Raw genomic sequence first — 15,667 nt, forward strand, 5'->3', positions numbered from 1 at the left:
AGAGCTGTAGCGCTCTGTTGAAGAGCAAAAACCACTCCAACTGTGAAAAAATGGGTCAGAGATTAACTTTATTGCAGGGATCAAATGGAGATTTATGCTGAGGAATTACCTGAAGCCTCTCGCCTTAGGGATTTCTGGACACCTCTTACTGCATATTTGCTCATTCATCCAGATTTGACATGAACTGTTTGGTATGAACCCTTATTGTTTAGTGGAAAGTTATTTTTATTATGTGAAGCCTTAGCTTGAATGAGTCGCTAATCCTCCACTCATGTTTGTCACCTATGTACAGTATACTTCAAATGTACGATGCACTGTTGCCTGTTCTGTTGGGGGGGTGGGTAGATATTTGTTCATTCATCAATATGGCTATTCGAATTGCATTTATTTGTTTGTCATCATGCTTATTGAAACCAATAAACATACAATTTTTTTTAAAGAATATGATATGGTTGAATTTCTCCTAAAGTGTACATGCAAGAAGTTATAAGACGTTCTTGTTTGTAAGTCCAGATTCAGCCTTCCAGTAGTCTGTCCTGATTGGTGAGAGTTAAGTGGATTAGCCAGTCTGCCTTGAAGAGGTGATAAAGAGCCCCTGGTGTTAACCAGCTCTGCTGGGAGGGAAGTGTTACAGCAAACAAATGATGGACGGAATGCTGACAATGCAAACTTTCTCCCCCAGTCAAAAGATCTGGAATAAATCCATTGTTCTTCTGCCCACTACGCCACCCCAGTTTGGGCACAGCCATATGCAAATCAGTCTTGACCCTGTGCCCCATGGGAACAGTCCAGATCTAACTGCCAGGCCAGGTCCTCCCTGGACCCGAAAAAAGCATCCTGGGACTGGTTTCGGGGTATGTCACCCTTCTTCATCCAAGCTAGTTTGAATCCAGTGGCACAGTGAGCAAGGGACCCACGTTTGGGCATACCCATCCCACTTAGGACAAAAAGTGTCATAGCAAACAAATGATGGACGGAATGCAGACAAGGCTAACATTCTCCCCCAGTCAAAATATCTGGGTTAAAACCATCGTTCTTTTGCCCACTACGCCACCCCAGTTTGAACACAGCCATATGCAAATCAGTCGTGACCATGGGCCCCATGGGAACAGTCCAGAACGAACTGCCAGGCCAGGTCCTCCCTGGACCAGAAACAAGCATCCTGGGACCGGTTTCAGGGTATGTCACCCTTCTTCAGCCAGGCTAGCTTGAATACAGTGGCTCAGTGGTGAGCAAGGGACCCACTTCTGGGCAGTGTGCTGCTGCACAGAAATGCCAGAGCAGGAGGAGGAGTCGTAAACCATGGTCTTCAAAGAGAAGAGGAGGCCTTAGTGTCATTTACAACTCTACACTTTTCACCTCAGCTAGAGCTAGGATTATGGAAGGAATGCACAGATGCAAGGGGGGGGGGTTTATGAAAAGTAGCCATCCTAGGGGCGTGTTTAGCCAGCTCTTAACTCCCTGCAAAATAATGCCACACTCTAGAGGATGTGGTCATATTCTTTCGGAGTTGGCCTGCTCCCATTGGTCAGCAGTGACCTTCTGCTTGACCCAGGGAACTGGGAATAAGTATCTGAGAGGGGCAGAGCCTCTCAGATCTGCTGCTTGAAACTTAAGGAAGAAAGACGTTGACATGCTGAGAAGTGGGGTGCAAAGTTCCAACTCTTGTCCTCTGAAGACTGCACAAGCTGAACCTACAGCCCTGTGGATTACCTAGCTGCAAAAAAACTACAGAGTGGACACCCTGCAAGCTACAGGTTAACAGAGCTCACCTAGACCATCACCACCAAGGATCCTCAACCTGGAGAACAACCATGGATTTGTAAGGGTTTTGTCCAAGTGGATTGTGAGAACTGAAGTCCTCAACTTTCAAGGACCATCTTGGAGCTTCCAGACCCTTGGAGTGAGTTTGAGACATTTTGGGCCCCCTTGAGGAACTTCAGGAAGAAGTTCAAGAAGTTTGGAGAACTTTGGAGCAACTTTGAAAAAAAGGTCCATAGAGGGACTGACTTAACCTGGCCAGCCAAACTGCCTGCCTTCAACCGCGAGCCGGCCAAGCCATTCAGGTTCATACCGCTAAAAGCTCAATAGGTCCCACTTCCAGAGTTTGACTGGGAGTAGAAGAAATCCAAGGCCAGCGAACCCTCACAGAATCCAGCCTGGTGAAGAGCATCGAGGAACCCCCTGAGAAAAACTTCCAGAAAAGTCCAAAGGTAAAAGCTGTGACCGGGACCTACCGTGAATGGTAGCCCCTCAGGGCTCCCTCGCTGTCGGCCTGAAACTTTGACTTTGAGCCGGTCTATTGCGACCAGATATCCCAATAAGGTATTATATGTTTCTAAGTGCTATAGAATGCTAAGTCTTTGAAAATGTATATCTCCGATTCCCAACATTGGATTTTTGTTATTTTGGTGTAATTTTAAAGATAAAAATATTTCCTATTTTTATAAATTGGTGTTGGATTTTTATTATGTGTTGTGTCTTAATTATTTACTGAATTTGTGTTTTTAAATGCTTTACATACCTGTCTTTGAAATTAAGCCTGCCTGCTCGCAGCCAAGCTACCTAGGGTTGGGCATAGGACTAATTTTCTAAGACCTATGCTGCGTCCTATCATGTGTTAGTGGCCTTATTGCCAATGGCAGACCTACATTTGCCTCTACCAATGATCCACTTTCCAACACATATAAAAGGGAGTATTGTACAACAATTTTTTTTTCTAGATTGGTACAGAGATACACATATGGCATGGGAGCCACAGACTGTCATGTTGCTGCTCGTTTACCGTTATCCGCATCAGAAGTCACCTATTACCACATGCTGTTATCTTATGGGATGTTATGAAGCATATTACTCCCACTTGTATATATAAACGAGAAAATTTTTAATATTTCTTTTCTAACGATGATTTAATATTTTCTAGATTACCGTTGATAGAAATCACAAATTTACACTCACAAAAAAAGAAATAGACACAGCCTGGTACTATTTTATGCCATATAGACCTATAGATTGTGTTAAAGCTTATCAAAATAATGTAACTTGCTTGATTTGCCCATTAGAAAAAGTATTCATTGTGGATTTAGAAGCAAGAAACACTAAAATAACTCTTAGGAAAGAAAGACATATTGTTTTGAAAATCGTTTGGAAGAAAGAAGAAGATGAGTTTAGAAAGAAAATGGTGTACCCAAAATTTGGATTAGACAGTCGACACAAAGGAAAAGCTTGTTTTTACAGAAGAAGGACACAAAAATGAAACAGGCATGTTGGGATTAGTAATTGTGAACATACATTTGAATTAATGGGAGGGACATGGGCAAATTTTGCAAGGAGACAAATTTGCAACCTTATTTTGTTTGTGGACAGAATGCCTATTATCTGCTGATTGGGAGGGTATTTGGTATTTAGGAGTGCTATTTCCTAAAATGTACCATGTAACTAGTATAGATACGGAGCAAGACCTCGGGCCTCCTGGCCAGAGACCAGCTCTCTCCCTCTGCAGCTTTGCTGCTGTGCCGCTGCCGCTGCCCTCTGCAGTGCTCTGTGCAGGTAGGTGTTCGAGCCACTGTCTGTATTGTGCTGGGCCTGTTTTTTCTGTCCTACTGTAATTGTGCCCTGTATTTTTAGTTGTTATTTTTTGCCTGGTCACTATTGTGCCATACTCTGTATTGTTTGTTCATTTTCTGCCCGTTTCCCATTTTCCTTTCCCGCTGCTGATGCCCCCGCAGTCCCTCCTCCATGCCGATTCCGGCTCCCACCTCCAAGCTGCACCTCCCTCCCCTTCCCTATTTAATGGCAGCTGCTGCATGTCCGTGAAGTGGATGCACGCAGAGGGCACGCCGCTGGGGTGCCAAAAGCTAGCCTGTCTGCGCCCAACCCGTAACCAGCACCAGGGACCCTGGTTCTCCGACCGTCCACCACTACGACTCAGCTGCCCTCCGCGCACTCAACCCCGGAAGGAATAACAACTGTCAGATTTCCATGCTGAACACCACCCACGGCCAGTTCTCCTGCCACCATTGCCGCCGAACCTTCACCACCCTCCGGACCACCATGGCCGATGTCCCCACGCCAGATGCCAACACCACAAAAGCCCTGAAGTGTATCATCCTCAACGTGCACTCCCTGCACAAACATGCTGTAGAGATTTGGGACCGCCTCGACACCCTCTCACCAGATGTACCCTTCTTCATGGAAACCTAGACCAACGCCTCCTCCACTCCTGACATTGCCACCGCCATTCCCAGTGGCTACAAGATCCAGAGGAAGGACCTCCCCAATCGCCCTGAAGGAAGACTTGCCATCGCACACAAGTTCTCCCTCTCACTCTCCACCTCCACCACAAGCGACTCCTCCATCACAACCGAACACCTTTACTTTCAGATCCAGACAAGCCCAAAAACCACTCTTCGCAGCACCCTTGCCTACAGAAACCCAAGACCATGCGCACCATTTGCCACGACCATTGCTGACCTCATCGCACCCCAAGCTGTCGCTTCCATGGACTACATACTCATCGGAGACCTAAACTTCCACCTTGACAACCTCAGCGACCCCAACTTGACCAAACTCCTAGACAACCTCGCCAATATCGGAGTGAAACAGCTCATCAACACTCCTACGCACAAGGCAGGAAATATCCTCGATCCCATCTTCCCAAGTGTGAACAACATCTGCTTCAGCCACACCAGCAAGACCCTCTGGACGGACCACCACTGCGTACACTTCTCCTTCATCACCGCCACTGCCTTCCAACACGCTCCCTGCTCTCTGTATAGGAACTGAAGCAAGGTCACAGAAGAGCACCTCAACTCCACCCTCATCCACAACCCCCCTCAGCCTCCACCGACGCCAACTCTGCAGCCAAGGAACTACAGTGCTGGATCACCAACTGCACAGACAAGCTTGCACCCCTCCGCACCATTGACAGAAAATGCCCCCTGAAGGAATGTCTGACAAAATATCGAAAACAAAAATATCGATATACAAAAATATCGGAACAAAAATATCGAAGTCAAAAATATAGGAATCCTATCCCTTACAAGGTAAGTACAAAAATATCAAAAATAAAATATAGAATGACAAAAATATAGTTTTTTGTAAAATATCGTTTTTTTTAAATATAATAAAAAGTAATATTAACAAAATAATACTTATAAATGTAATAAACATATTTACAAATGTACTATAATATTTAAAATTAATACATAATGTAATACAAATTAATGTTAATAAATATATAATACATAATATATTTTTCATTAATAATAACTCTAAATTAATTATTGTCATAACTTAAAAACAAATAAAAATGTAATAAATTACTAATACATTTATTTACATAAAATATTCACATAAATAACAATTAATAACAACATAATACTAATAAAAAAGCTAAATACATTTTAGATAGCGTATGAGTAAAAATTACTATTCCCACTCCAGAGAGTGCGACAGTAGGGACAGTGTTGGATAGCGTAGCAGTAACAATTACTATTCCCACTCCGGAGAGTGCAACAGTAGGGAAAGTGTTGGAGAGCGTAGGGGTAACTATTAATATTCCTACTCCAGAGAGTGCAACAGTAGGGAAAGTTTTGGATAGCGTAGGGGTAAAAATTACTATTCCCACTCCAGAGAGTGCAACAGTAGGGAAAGTGTTGGATAGCGTCAGGGTAACAATTACTATTATAACTCCAGAGAGTGCAACAGTAGGGAAAGTGTTGGATAGCGTAGGATTAAAAATTACTATTCCAAATCCAGAGAGTGCAACAGTAGGGAAAGTGTTGGATAGCGTCAGGGTAAGAATTACTATTCCAACTCCAGAGAGTGCAACAGTAGGGAAAGTGTTGGATAGCGTAGGATTAAAAATTACTATTCCAACTCCAGAGAGTGCAACAGTAGGGAAAGTGTTGGATAGCGTCAGGGTAACAATTACTATACCAACTCCAGAGAGTGCAACAGTAGGGAAAGTGTTGGATAGCGTAGGATTAAAAACTTACTATTCCAACTCCATAGAGTGCAACAGTAGCGAAAGTGTTGGATAGCGTAGGTTTAAAAATTACTATTCCAACTCCAGAGAGTGCAACAGTAGGGAAAGTGTTGGATAGCGTAGGGGAAACAATTACTATTCCAACTCCAGAGAGTGCAACAGTAGGGAAAGAGTTGGATAGCGTAGGGGTAAAAATTACTATTTCCACTCCAGAGAATGCAACAGTAGGGAAAGTGTTGGATAGCGTAGGGGTAACAATTACTATTCCAACTCCAGAGAGTGCAAAAGTAGGGAAAGTGTTGGATAGCGTAGGATTAAAAATTACTATTCTAACTCCAGAGAGTGCAACAGTAGGGAAAGTGTTGGATAGATTAGGGGTAACAATTACTATTCCAACTCCAGAGAGTGCAACAGTAGGGAAAGTGTTGGATAGCGTAGGGGTAACAAATACTATTCCCACTCCAGAGAGTGCAACAGTAGGGAAAGTGTTGGATAGCGTAGGGGTAACAATTACTATTCCAACTCCAGAGAGTGCAACAGTAGGGAAAGTGTTGGATAGCATAGGGGTAAAAATTACTATTCCCACTCCAGAGAGTGCAAGAGTAGGGGAAGTGTTGGATAGCGTAGGGGTAACAATTACTATTCCAACTCCAGAGAGTGCAACAGTAGGGAAAGTGTTGGATAGCGTAGGGGTTTACTCCAGAGAGTGCAAGAGTAGGGAAAGTGTTGGATAGCGTAGGGGTAACAATTACTATTCCAACTCCAGAGAGTGCAACAGTAGGGAAAGTGTTGGATAGCGTAGGGGTTTAAATTACATACTTATAAATTACATCTATCAATTAATTAATTATTTAAAATTAATAACCAATTAATTACATTTATTTACCAATTAATAAAAATAAATGTATGGTTCCTACTAATTAATAATTAATTCTACATAATGAAATTACTTCCCACCCTATTCCCCTATAAACCCATAACCCGCTACAGAACATATTTATCAATTAATTAAAAATAATTACCAAAATAATTAAATATAATGACCAATTATTTTTAATTAATGTATGATTCCTACTAATAATAATTATTTAAACATTATTACATTACTTCCAACCCTATTCCCCTATAAACCCATAACCCGCTACAGAACATAATTATCAATTAATCAATTAATTAAAATTATTTACAAATAATTCTCAATTAATTAATTAATAATTCCTAATAATTAATAATTAATTTAACATAATCAAATTACTTCCCACCCTATTCCCCTATAAACCCATAACATGCTACAGAACATATTTATCAATTAATCAATTAATTAAAATTAATTAAAAAAACGATATTTTACTCTTGTTTTATTTTTCACCTGCTGGCTCAGCCAGCGTGTGCAAGGAGGGGCACCGCTGGGGCCATTGGAGGGAGAAAGAGAGCTGGTTACTGCACTGTAAGTGCACATGTGTGCTTGGCCGGCCGGCTCAGACTAGCAAAACATAAATGCACACTTAGGTTTCTTCAACCTGCTGTATTGAACAGCCAAGCTGGAGAAACAGCACAGACTCTCTATCCTGAGCGGAGCGTCAAAGCAGCCCGCTCAGGCCAATCCCCACACTGTTCTCATGCTTGAGAGCAGCATGGGGATTACAAAGGAAGTCTCTGATCCTGGCCAAGGGACTGCTGGGACCCAGGAAGCATCGGAGAACTGAGGCGCAAGGCAACAGAAGCAGCATCAGGTAAGTTTTGTTTTTATAATTTTTAAACGTGCGCTCTCCCCCTCCCGGCGCTGCCCCCCCACCCCCCCATGTGCCCCACCACTGTTTACATGTACCTGCTGCCCCTGGTGCAAGATTGCAAACAAAGCCCTTAAAAATTGAAAAGGGGCTTGGGGGGTAGTTGAGCCTCGAGGTCTGCCCCCGGGCAGATTGGAAGGGGGAGAGGGCTAGATGGGGGCAGCCATAAGCAGGTTTGGGGGTAGCCCAAAGGCAGCCCAATTCAAATGCCAGCCCAAGGTTTTATTAGGGGTCCCTACGCTTGCCCAGCCACCATTTTAGGTTTGGTGGCCTGGTGACTGGGAGCGCAGTTAGTTAGGCTTTTTGGTCCCCGCCCACACTGAATGGGCTTTGTGGTTTTTGGGGATTTTTCTGTTAGGTTTTCCGAGTTTGGCCCGGTTTGGAACAGGTGCGCAGGGGTTTTAAGTTTTGTATGTTGTCGCTTGGAACAGGTGCTGGCGGTGTTGTTTTGGAAGTTGGCCAAGTTTGGCTGGAGTTTGGTAGTTTAGCGTTAAGTTGGGGAGTTGGTGCCAGTTTTAAATAAAGTTGTGATGTGCACCTGTTTCAATAAAGTGGACTTTTACACACACAAAACGGTTGTCAGTCTGGCTTGCCCCCTCCTCTCTCCTAATGTGGCTATGAGCGTTGGAGGGCCCATATGGCCAAGTGCCATTTTGCCTGGCTCTTCACAAATCCTTGCATCCAGCTTTCAGAAGTATTTATAAGTCTTTTATGTTTAGCGAGTCCTCTTTACAGATAAGGAGGGATTCAGCCAGTCATTTTTTTTACTTTAAATTAAAAACAATGGTTTAGAAAGGAAACAACGAAATATTTCTCAGCACAACTTCCCAATGACCTGTTTGGAAGACATTGATAAACGCTGATGTTGACATTTACAAAACATACATTATGTCACAAATATCACTATAGATCTTGGAGACTCAATACATGCTAGTGCGAAGAAGAATGTTAATGCAGCTTTAATAGACCCGAGGGCACCAGGCACCCCATCAGATCCCCAACCCTTACAGTGGCACAGCTCGACTACGATAAAGCAAGCACACTGGCGTGGCCGTTACCAAGAGTTCTATCACGTCAAGATGGTTAGGAATGGAGGCAGAATGGTAAATTAGCTGGGTCTGCCTCGTCGCTGGCTGAAGTAACAGACGTGTTGTGACTTCTAGATAAGCTTCTGCAAAGGCTGTCGAAGTGGCAGCCGCGAATCATTCACACGATTGTACAGTGGACATGATTTTGTTGCCAAATTTGGTTCCCGATATGGTGCATATATCCTTACACGCCAGTGCCCAGTCGCCACTTATTGCACTGTTTTTCGCATCCATTCATGCCCATATATTCAGCTCAGCTCCTGTGTGCACCGAATTCAGAAATGCCCATTCTGTGTTTGAACAGCCCTGTAACATTTACTTTGATGGTGAGATCAGTCACAAGTAACATGGAAGCCGGAAGGGGAGATGCCTTTACAGCAGATTTGAATGTCGGGGGTTTATTGTTTGAACAACATTACAGGCAGGTATTTTCCAAGCCACGGTGTGTTAAGCACGAAAAGTGCCAGGGTTTGAGAGAATGAACTTTGCAAACATGGGCAGAAGGAGAGTAAAATATGAACTGTATCAATACCACACATGTTGGCACTGGCCACGCTAAAGAGTCTGGGCCATAGTCAGCCTATAAACTGTCCTTGGTTACTTCCCTGCACCAGCCCACCTTTGCACGGATTGCAAGATACACACATTGCTGTAGCAAAACGAATACCCTGGTAGCTACTACTGCTCAGCACTTTGTCAATTCTTGTTCTGAAGCGAACCTCAAAATCAAGGAACGGTTCTCAGAATATACGTTTTCCAATAACTGAAACCCATACTTGTTATAAAAAAAAGAGTCTGTAGGGGCAAGCCAGCCATGAACATCCCAGGACCGGGAGGTACCATAGCAGGGCACGAGGTGCCAGCTTAGACGGAAGTGACGTCTTCAGGCTCGCGATCTCCCAAGTTAATGCTCGCTGTAGCGGCCGACTCCTCCTGGGCTGAAAGGTGTTCACGCTGCCTTACGCAGTACGGGATATGGCCACAAAAGTACATGTATATCCAGGGGTTGGCGCAGCTGTTCAAGTTGCCGAGCAGCATAAAGATGGTGAAGACGGCTCCTGAAAAGAGACAAACACAAGCTGCTAAGGACAAAAGTACTCGCTTCCAGGAAGAGGCGCGCTTTCTCGAAACAAAGGCTCCAGCACAGTATAATTTGCCGCGATTTGCTCGAGGCGCAATTCTACGTTTTGTTGCGAAAGGAGGCTTGAGGCATGCAGTGTTGAGACAACTTTTAATTAAGGGGACGGATCGGATGTCGTTCTTGTGTACTGCAATGTGATTGAGACTCAATTTCAGTAAGGGGAGGCAAACAACTGTTCCCAGCATGTTTAAAATAGCCCAGCAAGGCATGTGCATGTTTTAGCAATGCTTTCACGTTCTAAAAGTATTCTTTCTTATGAGCTTGGCAAATTCGCAAGAGCTAAGGCCAGGGCATAATTTAAAGACATGAGTTTTAATTGCAGCCTTTCTGCATGAACGCTGCTAACACGGTGGCTTTTTGAAAACACTGTTATGACTACTCATAGCAACATTGCAGTGATTACCATCTCTTGTCATTTTGAAAATTTGCATTGATAATTTGGTAATTCTAGTATTAATGAAAAACAATTGTATATAAGTAATTAAAGTAATATGGAACTATTAACTTCCCGAGTGCCATTAGAGTTTTTTTCAGGAGGCATGGTTAGTCTGAAATCCATTGTCTTTTCACATATCGTCTACTTATGATTGTTTACGTTATGTTTTCCTGGTGAGTATATCAAACCTATTTGAAGTAGTAGCGAGGCAACATGTTTGACGCTACTTAAATAACTGAAATGAATGAAATAGGAACACAAACAGTATGAGAGGCTGCCACAATATGTGCAAAATGGTTTTAGTGATTACGTGCTTAGTGTTTTAATAAAAGTACATTTTTAGTAATACCCAAACAGAATGTACCTAGTGAAAATTTTGTTTGTACCTGTCCATAAAATGATGCATTCCAACACAGGCAATGCCCTCACAGTACCTCTAACAAGAACACTGCTTTGACACCATGAAGATTGAATGCATTGCAACAATTATAAACTATACTGGCTACAAGCATCCTTCAGATTTGTTGATTACCCAATTGCACACATTTGTGTTGCTTTCAGGTAGCAAGCACTCTGGAGAGGTTTGTTTCTCCATCACCTGTCTGACCCATCTCTTGTTTCACAGTACAGGAGACCCCCTCCCCTTTCAGCCTGAGTCAATTCAAGTCAGCAATAACCGTTCAGAAACGGTTGTTTTTAAGGATTTTGGGGGCTCTGAGACAAATGAATTTTGGGGGGGCCATGTTCAGAACGCCTTTGAAATGTATGTTCCAGTTTCAGCTCTTTCATGCCCTGTTTGACCAGGTCACTGCACCGACAGTGCACAGGCACACAGGCCTACATTCTAAATGTGTTTACATCTAATATTCATGGATAGTGACGTGTGTTTCAATATTGTAACACAGCAGCAGCTCACTAATAATATTACAAATAATGTATGTGACCCATCCCATTTCACATATGTGAGAGCCAGTTTTTATCGATGGAGAACAGTAAGTGAGTCAAATGCAGGTCCCCACTAAGGCTAGCAGCTCCATGGATGGGTATGGTTTGGCCTGGGGAGAGTCATTACCATCTTGTCATAGGTTGGTGCTGTCCCAGGTCCTGGTAAATTGGTAGGTAAGAGCCTAGATGTCTTGATTTGGCAGTCTTCAGGAGCCCAAGCTACATGCTAATGCCCTTAAAGAAGTAAACGAAGAAGTATTCCATTGATGTGACCTACATGCCTCTGCTACCCTTCCTTCAGGACTTTTCCCATTGCTCCCAGCTAGTCAGTAAGAGCCAAGGGCCAGATGTAGAAGCCTTAATACCGGTCGGAAACGGCCGATTTCAGCCGTTTCCGACCGGTATTTGGCTTTTGAGATGTAGGGGGCATTTTATTTACAGAATCAGTATATTTACCGATTCGGTAAAAATACAGAATCGGTAAATTTACAGATTCTGTAAATCAAGATTTAGGTGGCACTGTAATCAGTGCCACAGGCCCTTACCGAATCGTTATTTACCATGGAATACTATTCCATGGTAAATAATGAATTCCAGTGTACATGCACATCTGTGCATGTACACCTGTGCCATGTGGCACACAGACATGCCCTAAGGGCATGTCTGTGTGTCAAATGGCACACAAGCCAGAAACAGGGGTGCAACAGGGTGTCAAAGTGACACCCTGTCACCCTTGCAAAATCGGTAATTTTACCGATTCTGTAATTACAGAATCGGTATTTGCCATTGATTCATATGGGCTTCAAGGCCCATAAGAATCAATGGCAAATACCGATTCTGTAATTACAGACTCGGTAATTACGGAATCATACAGAATCGGTATTTTTACCGATTATTTTACCTACATAGCAATTACCGAATAGTGAATACTGAATCTGTAAAATTCGGTATTTACCATTTGGTAAATTGCTATTACCTACATCTAGGCCCAAGAGTAGTAAGCTCCAAAGTGAGCAGATGAAGTGAGCCTAAATAACCGTGTTATAGTACCTCACAGAGCCAGGGTTGTCCTGCTCTTTCTACCATATATGTCACGTGTGTTGGAGCCACTGGGACTCAGTAAGGATGAACGTGTTTCCAAACAAATGCAAATGTTACTCTTCGCGTTTATCAAGTTAGGTCTGGTTAGTCTCATTACTCAAAATAATAATTCCCCTATCATATCCCCAAATTGCACCAGTGTAGTCCTATGATTAACAGGCATGGCACACATATAGTAGTTGTGTCTATAATCGTTGGAAAGAGGCGATAGACTGAACCCTGTCCCTAGTCTGGAAAAATCCCAGCGGGAGGAACTTTGTTGTAGCTGGGATCGGATAGGAACTATATTTGGGGACGGACTGGACTGCGCACTTCATGCTCAGGACTGTGAGCTTGCTCAAGTTAGAACTTCACGCATTGAGCCCCTCCGGGTCCTGCCCTGCAACACACTTCCTTGTGGCTCTTATCCCACATAGGATTCTGAGGGAGCCAAACAAATACACAGCTTATGTTATGTGGGAGCCCAGCAGAGGGAACAAGTGGATATTTACTCTATATAAGGTAATGATGGTTTATCATGCTGATAGCAGTACAATCGAAAAAGTTCTTAATTTCAACTTTCACCCAAGTAAACCACTGACGAAAAGCACACTATAGGCTATTGCATTGCAGTCACTTTGTGATTACAGACTTTAGTCTACCCTCCTGCTGAAATGAAGGTTTAACACCGTTGTGTAAACGGATCTTATGCTAAAGTTTGCACTGGAAAAGTCATAAGGCATACAAATGTCATGCTCAAATTAACATTATAATGATTTGTTGTTAAAGAGCAGACTGGACTCTGGGAAAACCCAATTGAATAGAGTGTTTGTGCACGCATGTATTTGTGCATACATGGTTGCATGCATGAAACAGAGCAAAAAGGTTTGATAAGGTGCAAGCTACCACAACCTTACCTTCAGAGACTACAGAGAGCGCAATAAGTGACAGACTACCACATATGAATCTGACCGCAGCGACCACGCAGACTAAGATTGAAACACGAGGGCATATCTCACCATCAAGAGTTTTTTACTAAAGTAAATAGCTAACAAGAGAATACCTCTTTATCTTGACTCACACTTCCGGGACCCAAAACGTCTAGCCTTGAAAAAGCCCTGACCTGCGAGCCACTTAAGGGGTAAACTGGGGTTGACTTGCTAAAACTTTCATACATAAATAGCACCGAAATAAACCACTGTGCCTACAATGTAGATTACCTCAATTGTGTCATTGAAAGGCAGAGATTTTTCTTAATTGACAAATAAAATTGTGCTTTACAGTAGGCTGTCCGTCCTATTCCCCCAAAACTGACCTTACCTTCAGTCACACTGCTGGGGTGCCAAGCTGTCCACAACTGCACAACGAAGAACGGTGCCCAGCATAGGACATAAGCGACCACAGTCACCACTGTCATTTTGACGGTCTTGATCATGGCTTTGGAAATGCAGTTAATGCTGCTGGCCCTCGAGGGCAGAATCTGTTTCTGGTCCGTTATCTCAAACTCGTGCTTTTTCACGTAAATGTTCATATGGATGACTTTGCAGATCTTGACCTGACATATGGTGAGGACGGCCGTGGGGATGAAAAAAATGGTGACGAAAATCCAGGTGACGTACGCCTTGGAGCCCCAGGGCTCGATGAACTCAGCCCAGCATTCGAAGACGCCAGGGGTGAGCTCGACCTTGGAGAAGATAAACACCTGGGGCAAGCTCAGCGCGAGGGAGATGGCCCAGCTGACGCAGATGCCAGCGTTCCACAGCGCGCGCTTCTTCTGGAAAGTCACCATGGGGTAGCAAACGGCCTGGAACCTGTCGACGGTCATCACCACTATCATGTAGGTGGAGGCGAACATGCCCACCAGTTGCAGGTACTTGATCGCCCTGCAGACAACATCCGGCCCTATGAAGACATCCGTGATGTCCCAGATCAGCTGCGGCAGAACTTGGAAGAAGGCCACCACCAGGTCTGCGATGCTGAGGTGCAGCATGAACACGTACATCCTGGATAACTTCTTCCGCCTCCTCCACAGCACTAGGATGAGGATAAGGTTTCCCGCCGCTGCTGTCAGAAAAATCACCCCCAGTACGGCGATCTCCACCCGGGCCAGCTGCTCGTCCCGGTCGGATCTTCCGGCCGGCTCCGACCGATTTGTGAAGTTGAGGAGCCTGCTTTGTAAAAGAGTCCCCGTCTCGTCCGAGGTGCCCTGCCTGGGAAACGATGTATTCGTCATAGCGGAGAGAGGACACTTGAGCGGGTCTTAGTTTCGGCTCCTGTGTGAAGCCTGGCGCGGGTCTCCCTGCGCCTCGGAGCAGCTGCCTTCACGCTCGAATGAGCCTGACGTCCGCGGACCTGCATCTTGAGATGGGTTCTCTCCCCCTCCCGCCTGCTCTCGTCCCCCCTCGCGCGCTCCTGTGATAAGCCCCCTCCAGCTTCCAAATGATGCCTTATATGACTTCTGAATCACTGACACCTTATGATTGCTTTAGCTAATAAAAACGACAGGCTGAGTAGAAAGTCTTTATCCTTTAGGAAGAAGCTGCTTTCTACTTTCTTTCATTTATAGAACTGGGGTTTTCAAAAGGTTGTGACTACATGTGAGAAGCGCATTTGGCATCGACGCATGCAGACTTCTTTTAAAGGTCTTCAGAACCGGTCCTCGTGGGTTAAAAGAAGCAACATTTGCCATCATGGTTTGTAGCCGGAAAAAAAGTGGCCACTTCCTCAGTGACAGATGTTGATGTGTGCGCGTTCGGTGGGAGCTGGGTGTTAGTCATCTTACAATGGGCCCTTCAATCCCATTACCTATAATTCACCTTGCACTCTTGTTTTGCCTTCAGATGTCCTTTCAATGTTGTCCATCTCTGCCTCTAGTAGCAGATGCTCGTCTTGGTGTTTGGGTCTATGACTTCATTACAGGCGAAGTTTACGTGAAAATACGTTCCTTTTGATTACATATTTATAAGAATAATACTTTTTATTACGTTTTCCTGAGATATTGGAGGCAACGTATGTTTGAATTTCTTTTATTTTATAAATGTCAATTCATGAACACTGTTAGATTTGGGGGTCTCTAGTTGGCACCTGTGACAAATAGGGACCCTTGCCTCTAGTCAGGGTAAGGGGGCACCCTCCTAAAATAACCCCTGCTCACCCCCTTGGTAGCTTGGCATGAGCTGACAGGTTTATCGCAGAGGT

General features: G+C 44.0%; 1 protein-coding gene across 1 annotated transcript; it reads right to left on the reverse strand.

Moving 5' to 3' along the window:
* Window positions 1-8,708: 8,708 nt before the first annotated feature.
* Window positions 8,709-14,783, reverse strand: LOC147751342 (oxytocin receptor B-like). Its single transcript, XM_086938288.1, has 2 exons — window positions 13,790-14,783; window positions 8,709-9,925 (listed from the first exon to the last, which is right to left on the reverse strand). Exons 1-2 carry the CDS (start codon window positions 14,700-14,702, stop codon window positions 9,732-9,734), a joined length of 1,107 nt encoding a protein of 368 aa, XP_086794414.1. The 5' UTR covers window positions 14,703-14,783; the 3' UTR covers window positions 8,709-9,731.
* Between the last annotated feature and the right edge of the window lie 884 nt (window positions 14,784-15,667).

The sequence above is a fragment of the Lissotriton vulgaris genome, chromosome 1_1 (assembly GCF_964263255.1).
Source record: "Lissotriton vulgaris chromosome 1_1, aLisVul1.2, whole genome shotgun sequence".
NCBI lineage: Eukaryota > Metazoa > Chordata > Amphibia > Caudata > Salamandridae > Lissotriton > Lissotriton vulgaris.

Bases quoted from the DNA above. Each gene is read 5' to 3' on its own strand.
- LOC147751342 (XM_086938288.1), bottom strand. From the start codon at position 14,702: ATGACGAATACATCGTTTCCCAGGCAGGGCACCTCGGACGAGACGGGG. The intron at 9,926-13,789 runs GTAAGGTCAGTT...GTCTCTTTTCAG, and splicing joins CCCCAGCAGTGTGACTGAAG to GAGCCGTCTTCACCATCTTT.